General features: G+C 36.4%; 1 protein-coding gene across 1 annotated transcript in view; it reads right to left on the bottom strand.

The window, feature by feature from the left end:
• The window catches only part of SVEP1 (sushi, von Willebrand factor type A, EGF and pentraxin domain containing 1), a 201,862-nt gene that overhangs the window by 69,688 nt on the left and 110,141 nt on the right, over window positions 1–22,033 (bottom strand). The window contains exons 18-27 of the mRNA XM_021672141.2: window positions 21,403–21,564; window positions 17,014–17,175; window positions 16,536–16,627; window positions 15,291–15,387; window positions 13,572–13,685; window positions 8,655–8,768; window positions 7,414–7,615; window positions 4,195–4,352; window positions 3,138–3,339; window positions 857–1,032 (exon numbers count right to left, since the gene is read on the bottom strand). Coding sequence (XP_021527816.2) covers window positions 857–1,032; window positions 3,138–3,339; window positions 4,195–4,352; window positions 7,414–7,615; window positions 8,655–8,768; window positions 13,572–13,685; window positions 15,291–15,387; window positions 16,536–16,627; window positions 17,014–17,175; window positions 21,403–21,564 — 1,479 coding nt within the window. The remainder of the gene's footprint in view (window positions 1–856; window positions 1,033–3,137; window positions 3,340–4,194; window positions 4,353–7,413; window positions 7,616–8,654; window positions 8,769–13,571; window positions 13,686–15,290; window positions 15,388–16,535; window positions 16,628–17,013; window positions 17,176–21,402; window positions 21,565–22,033) is intronic.

Below are 22,033 nucleotides of genomic sequence, written 5' to 3'. Positions count from 1 at the left end.
GACCTTGTGATCCACCTGCCTCGGCCTACCAAAGTGCTGGGATTACAGCCATGAGCCACTGTGCCCAGCCAATAGTTTCTAATAAATAAGTATTAGATTTGAGGCTTCCCAAAGGTTATCTCATCACATTTTTATGAAGTTTAGTATTTTTGTGCTATACTGATTTGTATACTTATCCTAGTTTCATACAACTTACTTCTAGACTCTATTAGTCAGTTTCTAATACTTTATTTTTGTTTTATTTAATTTTCTTTTATCTAGGCACCATATTTTATATCCGAAACAAATGAGCAAAGTAAAAAATCATGTTGTAGGCATATACTTCTATAGATCTATCCAGATAGAACAAGCTTATTGCCATGTACAATGCTGAGAACCCTGGACCACCTAATGAAATTTAGTTTGCATTTCTTCAAACTAAAACGGTATTTACATAAAAATATTTTTTAGAAGACAGGTTGAGATCTAAAAGGGGCATAAAAGATGGATAGCAGTGGTCCTGCTTACATACTGATTACAACACAAAACAAAACAATCCTTAAAATAAACAAAAAAAAATACCAGTAATTAATCTCCTTGGAAGCTAGTTTAGCAACCAGCTGTTAGTTCAGCATGCTTCTTGGTAGTCTTAATGTATATCTCCAAAGACATTTCCCACTCAGAGAGACAAACAGCTTACCTAGGGAAAAAGCTTCTAATAACCCACGGTTATGAGAACCAGGGAGTAGGAAATGAGAGAGTTAGCTGTTAATCTTTGTTTGAAACCAAGGACAACAATGCTCGCAAAGTTGATACCCATTTAAGCTACACCACCTCTAGAGTCCAACAGAATTAAACTCATTTTGTTAAAACATACCAGGTATGGCCAAACCAACAGAGAGGCCAGCACCACCATCAGATAATTTCCCATCGATATAGACTTTCCAGACTCCATTGGCACTTGTCCAAGTGATTGCAATGTGATGCCATCTGCCATCATTCACCGAGGGACAGTTTGTTATCCTTTCCCTGCCATTCACATAAAGAACCCAGCTGCGGAGAGAGAGATTCCAGGGAATGTAGTCATTAGCCATATGTTGCAATCCTTTCTGTGGAGCACATTACTATTTTTCTTCTTTTTCCTTTTTTTGTGGGTAAAGTACTTTGTGTAAACCTATTACTTTTTAAAATCTATTTGGTCACATTTTATAGACGCAGATTTGATTTACTAATTATACTTTATTTCAGCTCACTGAAAATTGGTTTGTGTTTCTTAAACACTGAGGGGTAGCAAAAAGTCTTAGGATGAGCCAAGAGAAGTTGCTCCAATTTGAGACAGTTTACCAACTGGCTGTTTTGGAGAGAATGAGTCAAGAATGAAAAGGGTGAGAATTGTGTAAATGTCAGACTACATCCTTCTTTCAGAATGTAAGTTTCTTAAGACCAAGAACAAACTTCAGATGTCTCATAGATACCTCATCAAACAAATAAGAAGTCTGTTTGATGGTTGCTGCCATGATATGACTATCTGTGTGCTCTCTCAAAATTTATATATTAATACATAATCACCAATGTGATTAGGAGGTGGAGTCTTTGGGACATGATTAGGTCATGAGGGCTCTGAAGTGTCCACCTGCCCCTTCACCATGTGAAGACATAGCAAGAAGGTGCCATCTGTGGACAGGAAATTGGGCCCTCCCCAGACACTAACTATGCTGGTACTTTGATCTTGAAGCCTCCAGAACTGTGAGAAATACATTTATGTTCTTTATAAGCCACCAAGTCTATGCTATTTATTACAGCAGCCTGAATAGACTAAGACAGTTGCTCATACAGTCCTTTGTCAGACAAAGTACGTTGATCCAAAGAAAGGAATAATTGAAACAACAAGGATGGCCAGCCAGAAGATGTTTCCAACAACTGTGTCATTCAGGGAAATGACAAAGCTAATAGGCAGCTTAAAGGAAAAATCTTCAAAATCAAATGGAGCAAAAGAAATGATTAGAGAAAGTTGATAATGAAGATAAAAATTTATTGACTACTTCTCCCAGCATCTTCTCAGATCATGTTTACAGATGTTTTTGAAAAAAATAGTAGTTTTGCAAATTAATGATTTCCTTTCTACGTTTTTCCAGTTTCTTTCCTTATTCAAAGAGGCAACAGTTTCTCTCTTTATATATATTTTGTCTCAAAGGAGGGTTTTTGCAAATTTCTTGGATTTTTCTTTTTTGACAGATCAAGTACATTTAAAAGAATAGTATTTGAGGATGGGAGATTTCTACCAAAATAGTGAGATTCCCCTGGATTGGAGACAGAAAAGAAAGCTCAGTGGGTTTTGAACACCAACAACCTGCTCCTAAGTAGGCCAACAATTTTAGGGGATCTGAGAGGAAAAGGCCATGTGGTGCACCACAGAAACTGTCCACATTGAAGTTATGAAAGTGAAGTTTTGCCAAGAATTTCACATGTTGAAAAAAGCAGTGGTTTTAAAGGGACCACAAAGGCTGGGTCAGTGGACAGCTCAGTGATAAATAACGTGGACAGTTGACCAATGATGGAAGTCCTGCTCAAGTCTATGGCTCTTTGCCAAGATTCTGAGAACAACTAAGGTTGGCTCTCCTGACAGCCCAGGGGAATGGGACCCTGGAGTTGGAATTTATGGATTCTAAAGAAATATGCACACTGAGTTTGCATACTGATTTTTATGTAATATACTTGTCTCCCAAGGGCCAATGATGTCACTGAAATCCCTTAACTTTCAGAGGTTAAAGGATTATATAAAAGAAAGAGCATCAGTATGTGAGTCAGATTTTGAGACTTAGCCCTGCTACTCCCAAGGTGTGAGATTTGGAGCAAGTCAATTAGACTTTCTGAAACTTTATTCTACTATCTACAAAATGGGCACTAGCTCCTCAGGTCACTGTGAAGATCAGATGAAGTAATATATATGAAAATACTTAGTAAACAGCAAAACACAATACGTGTTAGAGGCATTATCACTAAAGGAATTTGTTCAGATGCTCCATTTGATTATTGACACCCTGCTATTTTCCGGGAATACCTGACCCTTTATTTCCCCATTTCCCATCCTCAATATCAGTTCTAATTTGGTTCTAAGATAAGATCTTAAGCACAGCCTTCCTGACACTTCTGCTTACCCATTATAATCAGTCAGGAGAAAGGTATTGTCGCTGCCATTTTCAACTGCATAGGAGATTGGTGTTCCATAGTTCATTTCATCAGAGGATTTCATCCAGAAGGTGCAGGTTACAGCATGGAGAGATGGGAGCACGCCATCTAGTAAGACGTATCCATAGATGCCAGAAACTTCAAAATCCAGGTTAAAGCCTGTAGACTGTTCTGCAATGAATAAGAAAAGTGTGCAGACCATGGCACTTGAAAGACATTTCCAACTGTCAAAGGAAGCAGTGCTATTGTCAAAGAAGTTCATTTCAGTTAATATTTATTATTCATCTGAGAAGCAGTTTCAAAATTAAATACATATTATTTACAAATTACATAGCGCATTCTTTTAAATAAAATAACCAGTGAGTATATAAGATAGGAAAAGTATTCAATAGTGAAGGGAAGCCAGGAAACAGGGAGTAGTTGGAAGGAGAGGTGGAACCGAAATGCTACTAAAAGATACTAAAGCATTTCTGTATGCTGATGAGAATGACCCAGTAGAGAGGAAGTAACTGATGTCAGAGGAGAGAAGGAGGAGGTGCTGCAAGGACAACATGCTGCCCTACTAAGGGCTCTGGCTTTTCTCTATTTCATGAGCAATTCATCTGTGCTCCAAACCTGCATAGCCCACTCAATAAAGCAAGTCTTACAGCTAAAAGACTCCAGTCTCCCGAGAATTTAGATTCGATCTGCTGATTCTCAAATATGCCCATGGATTCTCACCTCCTAACTCAAGTGGCTTATCAAAGTATCCTTTCTATTACAAATAAGTAGAATGTGAAGAGTTCTGCTAAATTCAATTGTCTCTATTTCCCCCCTAAATTTCTAAACTTTAATTTCATCATCTGTGTCACTGAGGATAATAGCAGTAGTACCTAGTTTGTAGGATGGATGTGAAGATTAAATGAGTACAAAGTGCTTGGCATAGTTTTTGGCTTACAGGCAGTGCTTGGTACAGGCAAAACATTGGTATTGTTATCATATTACTATATTTACTATTGTTATTAATAACATTGAGTTAATATATACCTGTTTCACACCTGTTGCCTGAAAATCCTGGCTGACATTTACAACTGTATGAATTTAATTCATCCACACAGGTGGCCTGATTTTTACATGGGTTAGACTGACACTCATTGATGTTCAATTCACAGTATGATCCTGTGAAGCCGGGTGCACACTGGCATCTGAAAGAAAACAAAATGTTGTAACAATGAGAACCGTTGTAGGAAGTCTCCCATTATGATAATCTTATCTCAAAAGACTTTGAAAATTGAGATGCTGGAACATATTTTCCAGATCAAAACAATATTTTGATTGTAGGTTATTTTTTTCCTGTCCATCTGATTAAACCTATATAAGACAAGATGTATTAGAAATGTTGCAGAAGATAAATAAAGTAGAAGGTAGTTCTGGTCCAGGTGAAATATAATTCGCACATTGTGGTTTCTCTCCTCATAGGAGTCCTCGGAAAAGTGCGAAAAGTTCAGATGCTGTTCTAAAGGCTTTTCTATGTTAAGCCAATTTTCATAACAATGAGGTAATCCTAGTATTATTCCCATTTTACAGATGAGCTAAACTGTTGCTCAGAGAGGTTAAAGAATTTGCCCAAGTTCTATTGCTACCAAGTGGTGGAGTGGGATTTTGAACCAACCTATAACCTTTTTCTTAATCAGGATGCTACACAGTTTCTGTGCTATGCAACAAACCATTTAAACTCATCAGAATAGAAAATATATCTAGCAATGTCAAATGGTGACAAGGGTGTCATAAAATAGGAAGTCCCACATAATGAGTAGGATTACAATTTGGCAATGTCACAAGAAGTTGAGAGTTTGTTTTCCCAGAGCCCTGTAAATCCATTTCTTGTTACCTACTCTAGGAGATAATTGCACAAGGTACACAGGGACCCATATAACAAATGTTCATAGCAGCATAATTCTAAATGTCTATGGAGAGGAGAATGAAAAAATGAATTATAGTGTAATTAATTTCATCATGTATTGGAATACTAAGGAGCAATTGAAATGAACAAACCAGAGCCAAATGTAACCACCTTGATAACACTTGAAAATAGAATGCTGAGTGGAAAAAAACAAACAAACTGCAAAAGAATATGTATGTTATGATACCACTTAAGTAACGTGTAACTTATATGCTATTTATAGAGTCATATATGTAGCAAAATATAAAACCTGAATAAGAAAGATATATTCAGACTTCAGGACAGTGATTGCCGCTGGGGGAAGAAAGAGTGTGTGTGTGTGTGTGTGTGTGTTTTGGAGGGAATACAGCCCTACCTTTAGAACTTACTTCTTTAAAACAAAAGATGTGAATCAAATATCGCAAAATACTAAGGTTTGATAATCACAGTGATCAGTACATGACTTTTACTATTCTTTGTAATTTTCTGTATGACTGAAATATTTTGTAATTTAAAAGGACTGGTTCCAATAAATGCTAATGTTATTGTTACTAGCATGTTTATATGAGGACCTCTTAGATATTGACCTATTAATGACTAATATGAATAACTGGTGTTTGGGGAATTTAAACAAAAGTGTCAGTTGGAATTGGGGGATCTTTACTGGGTCTCTGCATTGGATGGTAAATCTATTTTAACTATGATTTCACTCACCTTTATCCTCCTGTGTTTGGTGTCATTACAATACTATCATATCCTCATCTATGAAATAGATTCACTTTGTCAACAATACACATGCTTCCTTCTGAATTGGGACCATGTACTTTCATCTTTCTTCTAGTTAGGATTTAGACAACTTTGGTATTCATTAATCTTTTTTTTCTGTTTGGTTGTTTTTGAGATGGAGTCTTGCTCTGTCTCCCAGCTGGAGTGCAGTGGCATGATCTCGGCTCACTGCAACCTCCTCTGCCCGGGTTTAAGCAATTCCCCTGCCTCAGCCTCCCAAGTAGCTGAGGTTACAGGCACCACGCCTGGCTAATTTTTTGTATTTAGTACAGACGGGGTTTCACCATGTTGGCCAGGATGGTCTCGATCGTCTGACCTTGTGATCTGCAGGCCTTGGCCTCCCAAAGTGCTGGGGTTACAGGCGTGAGCCACCACGCCCAGCCTAGTTAGGTACTATATGCCAGAAAATGTCAAACACCCATGAGAAAACGATACTACATGATAAGACCTCATTTACAGATGGAAGGCAAAAGTCTCATTGGCAGAACTGCCTTCTTATTTCTTCTGGACAGTGCCTTAGCTGTTTGTGGGAGGATGGTAATGGAAGAGGCTGAACTAGAAGGAAGGGGATGGGACAATGTTGCAACCGGGCCAGGCCTCTTTTTTTCTTTTTTGGTTTTTACTTTTGCAAACTTATAAAACCAACAGCATCTTGAGGACAATACAGTTTTCTAAAGTTTTGCAAGCAAGCAAAATCTGGAGTGTGTACTGCAGATGTGCTGTCTTCTGTACTTCCCTGCAAAGAGTAGGGGATGAAATGGGATAGTTTTGATAATGACAACAGGAGAGGGTTGTTTTTCAAACGGTATTCTACTGGCACCAAAGAGCTGCCTCAGGGAGACACAGTCTTTCTACCCCTCAAACACTACTATTTTCAGCCACAAAAGCTTAGCTTTTACTATTTTAATTTTTTACATCGATGTTAGATTTCTTTTGAACCAAAGGTTGCTAAGCTAAAAAAGAGTTTGAATATTATGGACGTAGAATATAGATGAGCACTGTCCTGTCACGGTATGATTGCAGATTCCATTTTGATCTTATCTAGTATAAAAAACTTTAGCTAAAGCATAAAACATTTTAAAATATGAGTTTTGTCTAGTGCTGCTGTATTTGCTTCTGAGTAATTATATTTCATCTTTTATGACTTCCCAAGTATAGAACATTAGTTCCCAAACATGGCTGTGCATCAGAATCATTGAGAAACGTAAGCCATAACAGGTTGCCTATTTTAAAATGATAGGCTCTACTCCAGGCTTAGTGAAGCAGAAATGGTGGTGGGGAGATTCAACTGTAGCCTATCCCAGGGCCAGCATTTGAGAATGGCTGACTCAAGACTCAAAGCGATACTCCATAAACGCTGCAAAAATCACTGAATAGTTTAAAAAATAAAAATAGTGAAAAAATTTTTCTTAGAAAAAATTTAAATTTCTTAGAAAATTTCTTAGAAAAAATAGAAAAAAATTTCTCCCTATATATAAACTTTCAAATTACACTTCCAGGTGAAATGCAATTTCACTGTATAAGACTTAGCCTTTTACCTGAAGCTATTGACACCGTCTTTACAGGTAGCTCCATTTTTGCATGGCTGACTGAGACATTCATCCACATTCTTTCCACATCGGGTACCCAAAAATCCAGGTGGGCATTTGCACAAGAATCCCCCAACCTGGTCTTCACAGACTGCATTATTTAAGCATGGGTTTGGCAGGCATTCATTGACTTCTGCTTCACAATGCAGACCTGAGGATGGAGAAGGAAGAGAAATAGCCCAAATGATTAACTCCCTGGGAACACTGTGATTGAAGTGTTGACTTCCTGGAGGATGCTACTTCTAGAGGATTGGAATGGAGGCTGTGGAGCCACTGGCTCATCAAACTGGTTTGAGATCCATTCTGTAACGGGCTCTGCCTTTTCTAAGTCATTTTTTTTGAAACTGGGTTTTCAATAATCTGTATTTTTTGTTTTTGTTTTGTTTTGAGTCAGAGTCTCGCTCTGTCACCCAGGCTGGAGTGCAGTGGTGTGGTCTTGGCTCACTGCAACCTTCACCTCCTGGGTTCAAGCGATTCTCCTGCCTCAGCCTCCCAAGTAGCTGGGACTACAGGTACCCACCACCATGTCTGGATAATTTTTGTATTTTTTAGTAGAGACAGATGTTGGCCAGGATGATAACTCCTGGGCTCAAGTGATCTGCCTGCCTCTATTACAGGTATGAACCACTGCACCCAGCTGATAATCTGCTTTTTTTAATCTTACCTTTTTTTTTCAAATTAAGTTTGGTAATAGATATCTAACTGAGATGATAAGAAATAAAGCTGTAAATTCTTGCCTGTTTCTTTGATCTTGCCTTTTTCCTTTATTGGCCATTTTCTTTCCTGGATTTACTCTTTAACATTTAAGCATACACTTTTAATTATATGATAGCGCATCTGTTTGCAATACGACATTACATAATTTGTCTCCAGTTTTTTCTTGAAAGTTCGTCTTAACACACACACACACACACACACACACACACACACCCCGCATACACAAATTATGTCTTGCTGAACCATTCAAGAGAAAATTGTAGACCTGCACGTCCTTGTACCCCAAAAATCTCAGAGTGTATTTCCTCAAAAATGAGGACTTTCTCTTAAATAATCATAGTACAGTCATAAAATCCAAAAATTTACATTAATATATATCATGTTAGGAAATGTACGAATGTGTGGTACTTCGCAAGATTTTTTTTTTCCTTTAAAAGATTTTAAGACAACATGGGAGACTGGAAACATCTTACCTACATATCCTTTCACACATCTGCAACGATAGCCTGCCACACCATCAACACAGATTCCTTTATTTAAACATGGACTGGGGCTACACTCATTTATATTTTCTTCACATCGTTGACCTGCAAAGAATCAGTAATCTTTGAGCTGGAGAAAACTTGTAAGGACTTTAAGACCTATAGTTTCCAAGCAAGTGGTTCAGGTGTTGGAACAGGGAAATTGGAAATCATGGGTAAGATGTCTGTGAAAAATTTAACTCTCTGCCAAACATGTTGAAATAAAACATTTCTTCTATTCTGTGAACTGAAAAATTTTTCTAGCAAGAAACCGAACATATTCAGCATGCGATAGAATATGATAACCACGAATGTCTGACCATATTTTTTAGTTAAAAAAATGTGTGATTTTGTTTCAAATTTTTTCTCCTTAATTGTTTGCTAGTTGTCCTCTTTTTTGAGTTTGTTTCTTTTAGACTTAATTGGTAACAGTTACAATGTCACAGTTACAAAGGTAGCAAAAATTATGGGAGAAAAAAACACAGACAAATTTCTGTGCAGCTATCCCATGTTTTGTGTGAACATAATTTGAGAACAACTGATGTAATTCATATCCTTTATTTTAGATACCTAGAAACAGATCAAAGAGGCCTGTTACATCACCAAGGACAGCACAGAAATGAGCCTAGAGCCATAAATCTTCACATTTAAGAAGGTAAGTACAAAGACTCGTTGATTTGAAGAGATTAGGATGCTTAAATTTATAACTCATGGAATTATATAACACACATCTAATAATTTAAGTACCTTGACATTAAAATATGCTAAAAGGAAATTCCACAATAAAAATTGCTTTTTGAGAATAGTAAATCTAACATAAAATCTATACTTTCATACAGACCATAATGAACACTTATTTGTTTTTTCACAGTAAATCCACACAATAGATTTAATGTCTAATAAATAACATACATAATACATTTCACATCTAGTGTGTGTGTGTATATGTGTGTGTGTGTATATATATCTATATCATCTATATCTATATCTATATTTCTTTTTTGAGATGGGGTTTCACTCTTGTGCTCAGGCTGGAGTGAAATGGTGCTATCTTGACTCACCACAACCTCTAGGTTCAAGCGATTCTCCTGCCTCGGCCTCCCGAGTAGCTGAGATTACAGGCAGGCATCACCATGCCCAGCTACCTTTTTGTATTTTTATTAGAGGCAGGGTTTCTCCATGTTGGTCAGGCTGGTCTCGAACTCCCGACCCCAGAAGATCCGCCCAACTTGGCCTCCCACAGTGCTGGGATTACAGGCACGAGCCACCGCTCCCGTTATAAATATATATTTATTTGGTTTAGAAACTTGGTTCTGTTCTCGTAGTATGTGTTTGCCGTTCTGGTCACAAGTTACCGTGATTCAACACCAGGTGTCGCTAACATGAGATTTGGAATTTTAAACAAAATGTGGCTGGGCGCGGTGGCTCACGCCTGGCCTGTAATCCCAGCACTTTAGGAGGCCGAGGAGGGTGGATCACGAGATCAAGAGATGGAGACAATACTGGCCAACATGGTGAAACCCTGTCTCTACTAAAAATACAAAAAATTAGCCAGGCATGGTGGTGCGCGCCTGTAGTCCCAGCTACTGGAGAGGCTGAGGCAGGAGAATCACTTGAACCTCGGAGGCGGAGATTGCAGTGAGCTGAGGTTGTGCCATTGCACGCCAGTCTGGTGACAGAGCGAGACTCCCTCTCAATAAAAAAAAGAAAAAGAAAAAGAAATGTAGGATACAGGTGCATAATTTTAATACTGTATATGGAAATGCAACCATATGCATTTGGCAGAGAGGAAGGAACAAGAGAAAGAAAATGAAAACCAGGCAAGCGATTTCGCTGTGGTTCTAGCTGCTGAATACACACCCTGGTTAGGGATGATGAGTCTGCAGGTCTGCAGTTGGTCTCATAGCATGTGGGCCTCTTAGAATAGAATACAAGCTGAGAGCAATTTGTTTCAAGATATATGTGACGTGATCCCTAAACACAAGCCACCCACTTTGGTGTTCATAAGACAAAAATGATTTCTTCTCTTGTTGAGGTAAAATAGGCGTATTTCAAAACAGCATGCCTGTTCACTGTAGTTGATAGAGTACACTATCACTTTATCAAGGGCAATATCAACTCCACTCTACTTGATGGCTGATTTGAAGGATTTTCAAGGACAACTTTGACTATTTATAAGGTCTCCCTATATATAAACTTTGAAATTACACTTCCAGGTGAAATGCAATTTTACTGTATAAACTCAATATACCTTTTAATAAGTCCAGACTACAATTATTGCATGGATTTGAAATAGACAAAATATATTAGTTGTTCCAAATGATTGCTACTGTAAATTATGTTAAACATTTTCATGTCTTTATGGAAATTGTTTTTAGATACATGATAAAGTTATTAGAATCTGGTTCCTTTGAAATGTTGTAAGAATTTTACTAAACTTTTTAAAATATAGAAAATTATATACCCACATGTATTAAAATATATATTCTGATATGTTTTTAGTATAATAATGATTTTATGAGTTAGGTACAATGCTGGATGATTTAGATGATGTCAGTATGCTCTATAATATTATAGGGTTATTAATATTTATAAAATAGTAAATCCTAGTCTATTTTATTAGAATATATGATCAATATAATAATTATAATGTGGGTTAATAAGGGAATTGAGAATAAGATCACTGTTTCTGAACTATTTTTTGAGAAGGTGCTAGAAGCTGTGACTCTTGGCTTAAATAAGATATATATTTTGAGAAATATCCAAACTGCTTTCCACAGTGGCTGAACTCATTTACATTCCTACTAAAAGTGTATAAGTGTTCCATTTTTTCTATAACCTTGTCAGCATTTGTTATTTTTTACTCTTTAATAATAGACATTCTGGCCAGGTGCAGTGGCTCATGCCTGTAATCCCAGCGCTTTGGGAGGCTGAGGCAGGCGGATCACCTGAGATCAGGAGTTTGAGACCAATATGGTGAAACCCCATCTCTATTAAAAATACAAAAAAATCAGCTGGGCATGGTGGCTTGCACCTGTAGTCTCATCTACTTGGGAGGCTGAGACAGGAAAATTGCTTGAACCTGGGAGGCAGAAGGTGTAGTGAGCTGAGATCATGCCACTGCACTCCAGCCTGGGTGACAGAGCAAGACTCCAACTCAAAAAAAAAAAAAAAAAAAAAAGCTATTCTGACTGGTGTGAGATGATATCTCATTGTCATTTTGATGGCCTTTCTCTGATGATTAGCGATGATGAGCTTTCTTTCACGGTTGTTGGTTGTTTCTGTGTCTGCTTTAGAGAAGTGTCTGTTCATGTCCTTTGCCCATTATTTAATGAGATTATTTGTGTTTTGTTTGTTGATTTGTTTAAGTTCCTTTTAGAGTCTGGATGCTAGGCCTTTGTCAGATGCATAGTTTGCAGATATTTTCTCCCATTCTGCAGGTTGTCTGTTTATTCCATTGATGCTTTCTTTTGCTGTGCAGAAGCTCTTCAGTTTAATTAGGTCCCACTTGTTAATTTTTGTTGTTGTTGCAATTGCTTTTGGGGACTCAGCCATAAATCCTTTGCCAAGGCCGATGTCAAGAAGGGCATTTCCTAGGTTTTCTTTCTAGGATTTTTATGGTTTGAAGTCTTACATTTAGATCTTTAATCCATCTCAAGTAATTTTTGTATATGGTGAAAGGCTGGAGTCCAGTTTCATTTTTCTGTATATGATTGGCCAGTTATTCCAGCAATCCCATTACTGGGTATATATCCAAATAAAAATAATCGTTCTACCCAAAAGACACACGGGCTTGTATGTTCACTGCTGCACTATTCACAATAGCAAAGACATGGAATCTACCTAGGTGCCCATCAATGGTGGATTAGATAAAGAAAATGTGGTACTTATACATCACGGAATACTATGTAGCCATAAAAACTCCACAAAATCATGTCCTTTGCAGCAACCTGGATGCAGCTGCAGGCCATTATTCTAAGTGACTTAAAGCAGGAACAGAAAGCCAAATACTGCATGCTCTCACTTAAAGTGGGAGCTACACAGTGAGTATACATGGAATAAAGATACGAACAGTAGATGCCGGGTACTATTAGAGGGGAGAAGAAGGGAGGTATGGGCTGAAAAACTACCTGTTGGGTACTATTCTCACTGCCTGGGTGACAAAATTATCTGTACTCCAAGCCTCAGCATCATGCGATATATCCGTGTAACAAACCTGCACTTGTGCTCTCTGAATTTAAAATAAAAGTTGAAATGATTTTTAAAAATTTAAGTCATAAAGACAAAGATTTTAAATGTTAAAAAATAAGATAACACTGAAATATGCATTTATTTAAGTTAAAAGGAGAGGCATAGTGGTGCGTAATAATTTCAAGGATTAATGTGCCCAAAGTCCATAGTTAGTAATAATTATACACACACACACATGAACATCCACAGAAATTGGCATATACACTTCATAAATTCAGTAAAATGCTAGTAAAAAGCTTGGGGAGGACCTAATACTTGTAGTAGGCTTTACATATTTTCTCTCATTTCCTCACCTCCACTTTTACAAATGAAGAAACAGGTTCAGTGAAGTTAAATGGCTTGTCCAAGGTCACACACCTAGCTGGCAAAGATGGGAACATGTCTGCCTGTTTTACAAAGCAATTGCATACCCATATTGATATCTTGCTTTCCTTACATAACAGGATAAGGACAAGAACATTTTTCCAATGCATGTAAGTAATATTTGAAAATGTGCTTCTTCAATACATTTATAATAACTTATAAATATATCTTTGACACATTCCAAATCTATCTCAGTGATAAAATCTTAATGATTCAAAGATTTATATTGTTAAAAACAAGAAACTTGCCCCTTACCTGTGTAACCTGCTGGGCACTCACAAATGAATTCCCCAACTAGATCTTTACAAATTCCATTGTTGAGGCAAGGCAGTGGGCTGCATTCATCGATGTCTGTTTCACACTTTAAGCCTACAATGTAAACCAAATGCTGAGGGACAATCCAAGGAAGGGATTTACCAAAACAGAACCATGATCATTTAAAGGTAATTATCTCAATAATGAGAATTTTTCAGTGGCTAGTGGTAAAGAAAAGGGCAATATTCATTAAGTGCTACCATCTCTTAAGTATTTAATGAGGATACTACCTCTTTATAAACAAATTTAAGATATTCTTACAAAGATACATCAAAGATAGCAAAAGATCCCAAATTAGAAGTGTGATGAGGGCACTTGGAAGCACAAAATGGAGCCAGGAATTATGCTGATTTCAAAGTGAAAGCTACAATGTTATCTGTACTTGCTACTAAGGTCACCTGGCTGAAGGGAGGAGGTGGGGCTAAATCCTGCCAGATCGCAGCTCACATGCCAGGTGTCCCAGAGTGGGCTGCATCTTCCCATAGGGTGCACACAGGCTTCCTATGGGCTAGCTGTGCTGAAAACCCATATTCTTTCTCAGGGTCCTCATCACTAGCATCAGCATTACCTGGGAATGTAATAAAAAATATGAATTCTCAGGCTGTACTCCAGACCTACTGAATCAGAAATTCTGGGCCTGGGTTCCAGCAATGTGTGTTTTAACAAGTCTTCCAGATGATTCTGATGTACCTGACTGAGAACCAGTGTCCTATCCTATGCCCTCTCTCAAGCACGACTGATTTGCAGAACTCCCAAACAAGATCCTTTATTTCTTATGGAATGTCAAGATAAATATTTTAATAAAAATTCACAAAGACACACACACACACACACACACACACACACACACACACACACACCATGAGCCAGCTATAATAAATGGAATGCCAATATTCTAGAGAGATCTTGGCTATACTTTGTTGTTTGACTTTCCTTTTGCTTATTTTGTGGTGAGTTCCTTTACTGACATAGCATTTTCTCATTAAAAACTTTCAAGTTGGTTGCACAACATTGAAAAAAAAAAAACTGTCTAGAAGAAAATGAATATTTTAAATTAATTGCAATTTTAAGGTATAGTTCATTTCCCCTCTAAAATTATGTTTCTGAACTCAAGTGGAATGTGAACCAAATTGTAAAAAAAAAAAACCTTTAATTCTTAGAAAATTCCTACATAATAAAGTCCAAAGCCATATTGTTTTTCTAAGCACAGCTTCTAGAAAGATAGAAACAAAGCAATAAATGATAGCTATTCACAAGAACTTCTATCAGTGTGTAGCAAATGAGATAAACTAGCAGTTCATTTAAAGATGTTTATACTGGACAATCTGTTCTATGTTGAGTATTGTGCATATGATTTTTGATAGAATAAAACCTTGGACATGACCCCTGGAACTGTATTTCAATTTAATTTGTGGGTTATGATAAAGACTCACAGGGAAGATGAGTCTTTATTCTTTATTGAAAATGGGTAAAGAAAACTGTTGTTTGTGAAGTATGTATAATTTTTTCACCTATTGTTTATCTTGAACAAATTTTGGTGCATTTACATGGTCTATTGTATCTTACAGGATATATTTAATGGACTAAAATTTGATACTGCAAGTCATAATTATTTCATATAAAAATATATTAAAATCTACATTCCTCGGTGTTATTTACCTGTATATCCAAGTGGGCAGAGACAAACATAACCAAGCCCAAGTTGTTGGCAGGTTCCACCATTGTGGCAAGGGTTTAAGAAGCATTCATGGAAAACCTACCAGTAGCATAAAAGAAATCAATCAGAGACAAGGCACTCTATTTATTTCAAAGCAGTCCTGATTAGAGAGTCAGAAGGTTTACAGCATTAGATGGCTGGTTCCTGTTTCCAGGTAAGTTCACAAGCTAGCCGGTTGCTGCCTGAATAACACTGGTGCCTGTCATATAGGGGAGCAAATTATATATATGTTATTCTTGGGTGATGATCTAGTAAACCTAAGGAGCATTTCTAAATGCTGGCCGCATGCTAGAATACCATTGATATTTTAAAAATGTACTAAGGTCAGGGCCTCAAACCAGATCAGCTAAATCAGAATCTCTGGGAGTGAACTCTGTACGTTACTGTGTTAAAAAGTTGGCCAGGATTCTTTTATGCCTCCACGTGATAGCCACTGCTTTAGAGGATCCTCAAATTCCTATGTCCACTAGGCTCAGTTTCAAATATAACTTATAAAGTCCTAACAAGTCATTATGTTTGGACTAGGCTGTAGGAAGTTGAAATCAGAAATGTAATCCCATTATCCATAAAACTACTAAAAAGCAAGGAATTCATGACATTGGGCAGAGTGTCAGAGTAATGACTGAAAAAGTAATTTTTTCTCTTTAAAGACTCTGTTAAAGTAATCAAGGTTTAACAACCAGTCTTTTAAAAAATATAAAGCATTTGGTGTAGCTATATTCTTAATTTATGTTTCTTAATTTTAAAAACTCCTACTTTTTCCCAGTAAATCTTTTTTCTTTTCTTTTTTTGCTGGCAAAGAAATTTAAATAATTTTCATGAAAGTTGGGTAACTCTTCCTGCCAATTAGAAAAGGCCTTTGGTTAAACCAAATTCCCTTACTCAAATGATGGGTTGTGCTTGTGGTAAGTGTTTATAGTGAATCAAAAGGCTCCCCATATCTACTCATTCTTATTGCCAGGCATTGCTGGGAAAAACTCTCATTTTTGATACTTAGAGCATCTAATGCTGCATTTTGGGAATGTTCTAAACAGGAGTCACTGTAAATATAATTATTCATTTATAAAATTCATACATTTTGATTACTTAAAGTTTCAATCCTGGTCCTTTTCCTGTGTGTGACATGTAAAATGAAAAATTATTTTCCAAGCATTCCACAGAGAAAATTTTATACAAAACGAACTTGCCTGACTGCTGATTTCAGGCCTCTTTTTAATATGTCCAAAAGAGGCAGGGGCCACCACACTTTCCTCTGCTGCTGAGAAAGTTGAACTAAAACCTATTCAATTAATAGAAAAACATGTCAATGTGGTAGATATGCCAGTAAGTAGACTATATCTAAGTACTATGGTCAAGAATCTGGTTATCAGAGTGGGTAAAATCACATATAATTTGTTTCACGTATATTTTAATAAAGAAAACAGATGGATGGCATACATCATTACATCCTAGACTCTTTAAAAAGAAATTTGGAAGTTATCAAGTTCAGTGTTTCCAAAACAAGATTCTGTTCCATGGTCATCAAAAATACCTCAGAAGGACAACTTAACAAGTTCAGACACTGAAATCCACTGAAAATAGTAATTATCAGAACTGAAGCTACAACAGAGACAGGAAGAGTAAGTGTTCAACACAGGATTATGTAAGAAATGAAGTTCATCTTACTTGAGCATTCTGTGATGGATCTGGAACCAGCGAATGAGGTAGTTCCATAAAAGGGACAGGCCAGGCAGAAGGCCTTCCCTGCATGAGGTTGGTAATAGTCACGAGGACATGGGTGACAGGGCATTAATCCAGAACGTGAGAATTTTCCTTCTGGACAAGGAACTGTAGAGGTAAAAACAAATCATTTGTGTATATAAAGCAACACACCCTATATTTGAAAGTGATTTAATCTTTGCTTATAAGAAACCTACTGAATAACCTATATAGACCCTTCCACATATTTTATACCCATACCATCTTATCACTCAGGTAAATGTTTTGTTGGGTTTCCTTCCTGTCTCTAGTAACAAACATTAATTTAATAAAGTTTATAACTGGCCATATAATAATTGTATTCTGATTTTTCCACCTAACATGATATCATAAGTGTTTCCCAAATAGTTCCCCCAGATCATTAAATAGTATAGATTTTAATAAAAGAAAACTGTTACATCTCATTGACAATGATCAATCTAACATTTTTTCTACTATTGAATATTTAGATTGTTTTCATTTGTTTGCTATTATAAATAATACTGATGTAAATTTTTCACATAAATCTTTGTATTTAGCTCTGATTATTTCCTTGGGATAATAGCTGAAATTGAGTAGTTGAATTAGAATAGTTGGATTTGAGTAGTTGAATAGTTAGGTCTAAATATTTGAAAAGATTAAAGCCATTGATATATAATGCCAAATGATTAAAAAAAATTAGTAGTTCCAATTTATACTCACATCAGCAATATATGAAATCACTGTTTTTACTGCATGCTTTTCAGCATTGGTAATGATTATTAAATGTTTTTTTCCAATTTGAGAGTGAAAATGGAATTATAGTTATTTTAATTTGCACTTTGATGATAAATTAAGTTGCTTTCTTTTACTTATTAGAAATTTTATTTCTCCTGAATAGTCTATTTATAAAGGATCTTTTATATTTGTTTTATATATTAAGAATATGAATCCTTTGACATAATTATTTTTGCCAGTTTGTATTTTGCCTGTTAATTTTGTTTAACTGCTTTCATGAGCAAGTAATTTAATACTAAAATAATGTAAGGTAATATATTTACCTACGAAAGTACCTTTAGCAAAATTGGTAGTTTTATAATTAGTATTTTTATTTTATCTGCTATTTTCTAAGTAATATGAATTGTAATTTGATTTTTTGACAAAATTATTTTTCAGAAGGATGGTTTGAATGTATAAATGTTTGGAATAAGTATTTGTTTAAGCTTTTATTATTAATTTCTGTTTTTAATCATCTTATGGTCAGAGAATTTATATTGTATAATTGCTATTTTTTGAATTTTATTGAGATTTTTAAATTATATCTAGAGATAATTAAAAATAATAAATACTTCATTAAAAGTGTTATCACAGTAGAGTAAAAAGTGTAATGTATATTATTAATTCATCCTTATCAGTCATGTACTATAAGTTCTCTGCACCCTTACTGATTGTCTACTTGATCTTTATAAATTCAAGGGTGTGGCAGGGCATAGTGGCTCATCCTTGTAATCCCAGCACTTTGGGAAGCGATGGTGGGTGGATCACTTGAGGTCAGGAGTTCCAGACTAGCCTGGCCAAAATGGTGAAACACCATCTCTACTAAAAGTATAAAAATTAGCCAGGCGTGGTGGCAGGTGCCTGTATTCCCACCTACTTGAGAGGCTGAGGCAGGAGGAGAATCACTTGAACCCAGAAGGCAGAGGTTGCAGTGAGATGAGATTGTGCCACTACACTCCAGCCTGGGTGACAGAGTGAGACTCTGTCTCAAAAAAAAAAAAAAAAAAATCAAGGAAGGTATTAAAATCTTCCATGAAAATTTTATTTGTACAATTTCCCCTTGTGAGACATACAGATTTTGTTATATTTCACTGCTCTTATGTGATGACAAAGCTTTATTATGACTAACTTACACCGCTTGTGAATTTTGTAAAAATAACTCTTTTCTTCCTCGTGTGATGCTATTTGGCTTTGAATTGAACTTTTTCATAAATTCATTTTACCACCCCTACTTGCTTGTGGTTTTTTGTATTCATGTGTCTGGCAATCTTATTATTGTTAATCTTTCACTGTCATTTTGTGTTAGACAGTCTTTTTGTAAAGAACATTCATTTGAGAATTGTCATTTAACCAAATCTGAAATTCTCTTGCCAATAATGAGTGGAATATTAACCAAATAAAAAATGACCTCAAACATAAAACTAAGAAAGAAAGAGGGGGAGGGAGGGAAGGAGAGGTTAAAAACTAAGAAAAAATATGTATAAGGGACCATTTTATTACTTGTACACATTTAAGTTTAAAATAAAATGACGTTTATCCAGCACCACAGAAAAACGTCAACTTCTGTTATTCCTAATTCCCACTCATGACAAGCAGAATGTGGTTAAACTTATGCTAGAAATATTAAAAGAGTAGGACCAGAAATTTCTCGACTTTCTGGGAATTATAACTCCTTAATTACAATAATTTAGTATTGGACAAACCTCAAGGTTTATTTAAAAAGCTAAAAGAAAAAAATTCTCAAATATGAACTTGTTTCACTGTAAAAATCATAGTTTCTTTTGCGGTTGGAGGAAGTGGGCAGGAAGAGAGACTTTTTTACTGTGGACTTCCTGCCAAAATTAGTTCTTACATTGACAAAGTAAAAGAGTCTCTAGCAGATCTATTTCACTCAGAATGTGAAGACTTGTGAGACTTTTAATTAAAAGATCCAAAGCTGGTATTATCCAACAGACATGGTTTATGAGTTTCAGTTAGGCCCTAGCTAAATTTTCTTCTCAACTCTTCAGAGAAACTATTAGGTTGATGAATATTACTTGCCTAATGCCTCGGGTCTTATAGACTCATATCTACCTTGATTCTACCATAGTGACTGAGATAATTTAAACAGATGGAATACATGTAATACCTATAACTCACAGTGTGTTTTGCCTTTTTCCTTTTCTCCCTATGCACTTAACTTATGAGGACTACAACTTCCAAGATGCAATGTTGGAAACGCCCCTTCCTGCCCTTGCACAATAACTTTTCCCAGCTCTTGTTTACTGGTAATCTGTCTCTAATTGGATGAAGTTAAGCATGGCTGGGGTACAGCGAGGGTAGGAAGTGTGCCTTGGGTGTCTCTGTGTAGCTTGAGAGAAGTAGGGAATCAGTAAGTTGCCTTCTTAAAAACATCAATCATTCAATATGGGAACAGATTCTTCATTTCTCATTTGCCACAGACCTTAGGTTTTTAAATAATACTGTAGAGCATGGGTAGGATACACAATTAGAAAAAAAAATCTTTCAAGAATATTTTTGTTCAGTTCCCAGTGAGGTAAGCTAACAACCAACCTTTTATGTTTAGTCCAGTTTTACTAACTGCAAATTACAGCAGTTGCAAGTTTTTGGAATTTCTGGAAGTAGGCTGACCTTGACTGTCAGTCCTAGCTTCACTGTCATTCTAAGTTTTCATCTTTTGTTTTTGTTTACATGTTCATGAGTATTTTGCTGGAAAATATCCCTGAGTAGGGATGTCAACCAGAAATCCTTAAAAATTGGAACTCTGATCTTTTTATTTCTATTTAAACCAGTGGTTCTCAACGTGTGGACCCTGGAGCAGTACAATCAGCATTACTTGAAAACTCGTTATTAATGGAAATGCAAATTCTCAGATCCCTCTGCAGACCTACTGAATCAAAGACCCTGGAGGAAGGTCTCCATGCTGACATTTGAGAACCAAAATGAGTGGCTCTCAAATTTTCCTAATCACTCCAACTAATCACCTGGGGAAATGTAAAAAAGAAAACCAATGCCCAACCTCTACTCAGACAAGTTAAGTCAGAATCTCTGGGAGAGAAGATCAGCCTTCAGTATTTTAAAAATATTCATGTAAATGTGAAGATGATTCTAATGAGCTACCCTAGTGAATAACCACTCATGAAAATCCTCAACTCGTAAATGAAATGTCATAATCCACAGAATACAATATTTTTAGAGTTTCAAGAAACACTAGACAGAATTTCACTTTATAAAGGAAGGAATGAAGTTCCTAGTTTAGATGTATTTCTACCATATCATGAAGCCACATGTTTATTACAGTTTGAGGCCTGGGATTGAGTCTTACACTTCTTTCGTGTTCCTAACCCAGCCCAGTGTCTACACTGCAGGTATTTATACCTAAGTGTTGACTGGCTGAAAAAAGAAACCAAACAACCAAACCAAGAAACCTCTTTATGAAGAGACAGCTTATTTCCATTCTGTTCATAGAGTAGATGTATGGTTTTGCTGAAAATATGCTACTCCTTCATGCATGGAAGCTAGTAGGTTTAAAGAAATATCAGTGCCTAAGGTTTTGATAACCTCCACATGCAGAAATGTTCACGGCTCCTCTTTTCACAGTTGAGGTGTTTTCTGGACATGAGAGGCAGCTCCGGGAACCACATCTTGGCTGGTAAGTGCCCAGTGGACATGATTCACAAATCTCAAGTCCATTGAATGAGTAGGTGCCTTGTTTACACTGAGCTGAAAAGAAAAGGTATTATCAACAATGATATTAAGCTGCACAAAATTCATGCTGTGTGGGATAGGGTTTTCTGCATTTTAATTTAGGACAGAATGAGGGTCCCAGAGAGCTCTTTCTCCTGTTAGCTACGTATACATATATGTGTCACCACCGTGCTTCTCTGTACTTAATTTTAGACTATTTCCATTTACTTCCATTATGACCCATTGAAGTGTTTGATGCATAGAACATGTTCAATAAATAGTTGTCGAATGAAGTTAGAAATATATAGCACAGAAGGGCACTATGATAGGAACAAGTTGTACACTGGGAATTTGTTCGTGTAGAAGTCCTCCATGTGTACAGTGTTATCCTTAGTGGCAGAAACAAAACCCCAAACCTGGCTAGAGCCTTATAAACTACTCTGACATTTTTGCTTTAAAAAAGAACTGACTGCTCTAAATAAGAACTGGCTCTGCTACCTCCTCC

This window comes from Aotus nancymaae, unplaced genomic scaffold (assembly GCF_030222135.1).
Source record: "Aotus nancymaae isolate 86718 unplaced genomic scaffold, 86718_ANA_hifiasm-v0.15.2.pri h1tg000003l, whole genome shotgun sequence".
NCBI classification, from domain to species: domain Eukaryota; kingdom Metazoa; phylum Chordata; class Mammalia; order Primates; family Aotidae; genus Aotus; species Aotus nancymaae.
This window is presented reverse-complemented; position numbering and strand designations above follow the sequence as displayed.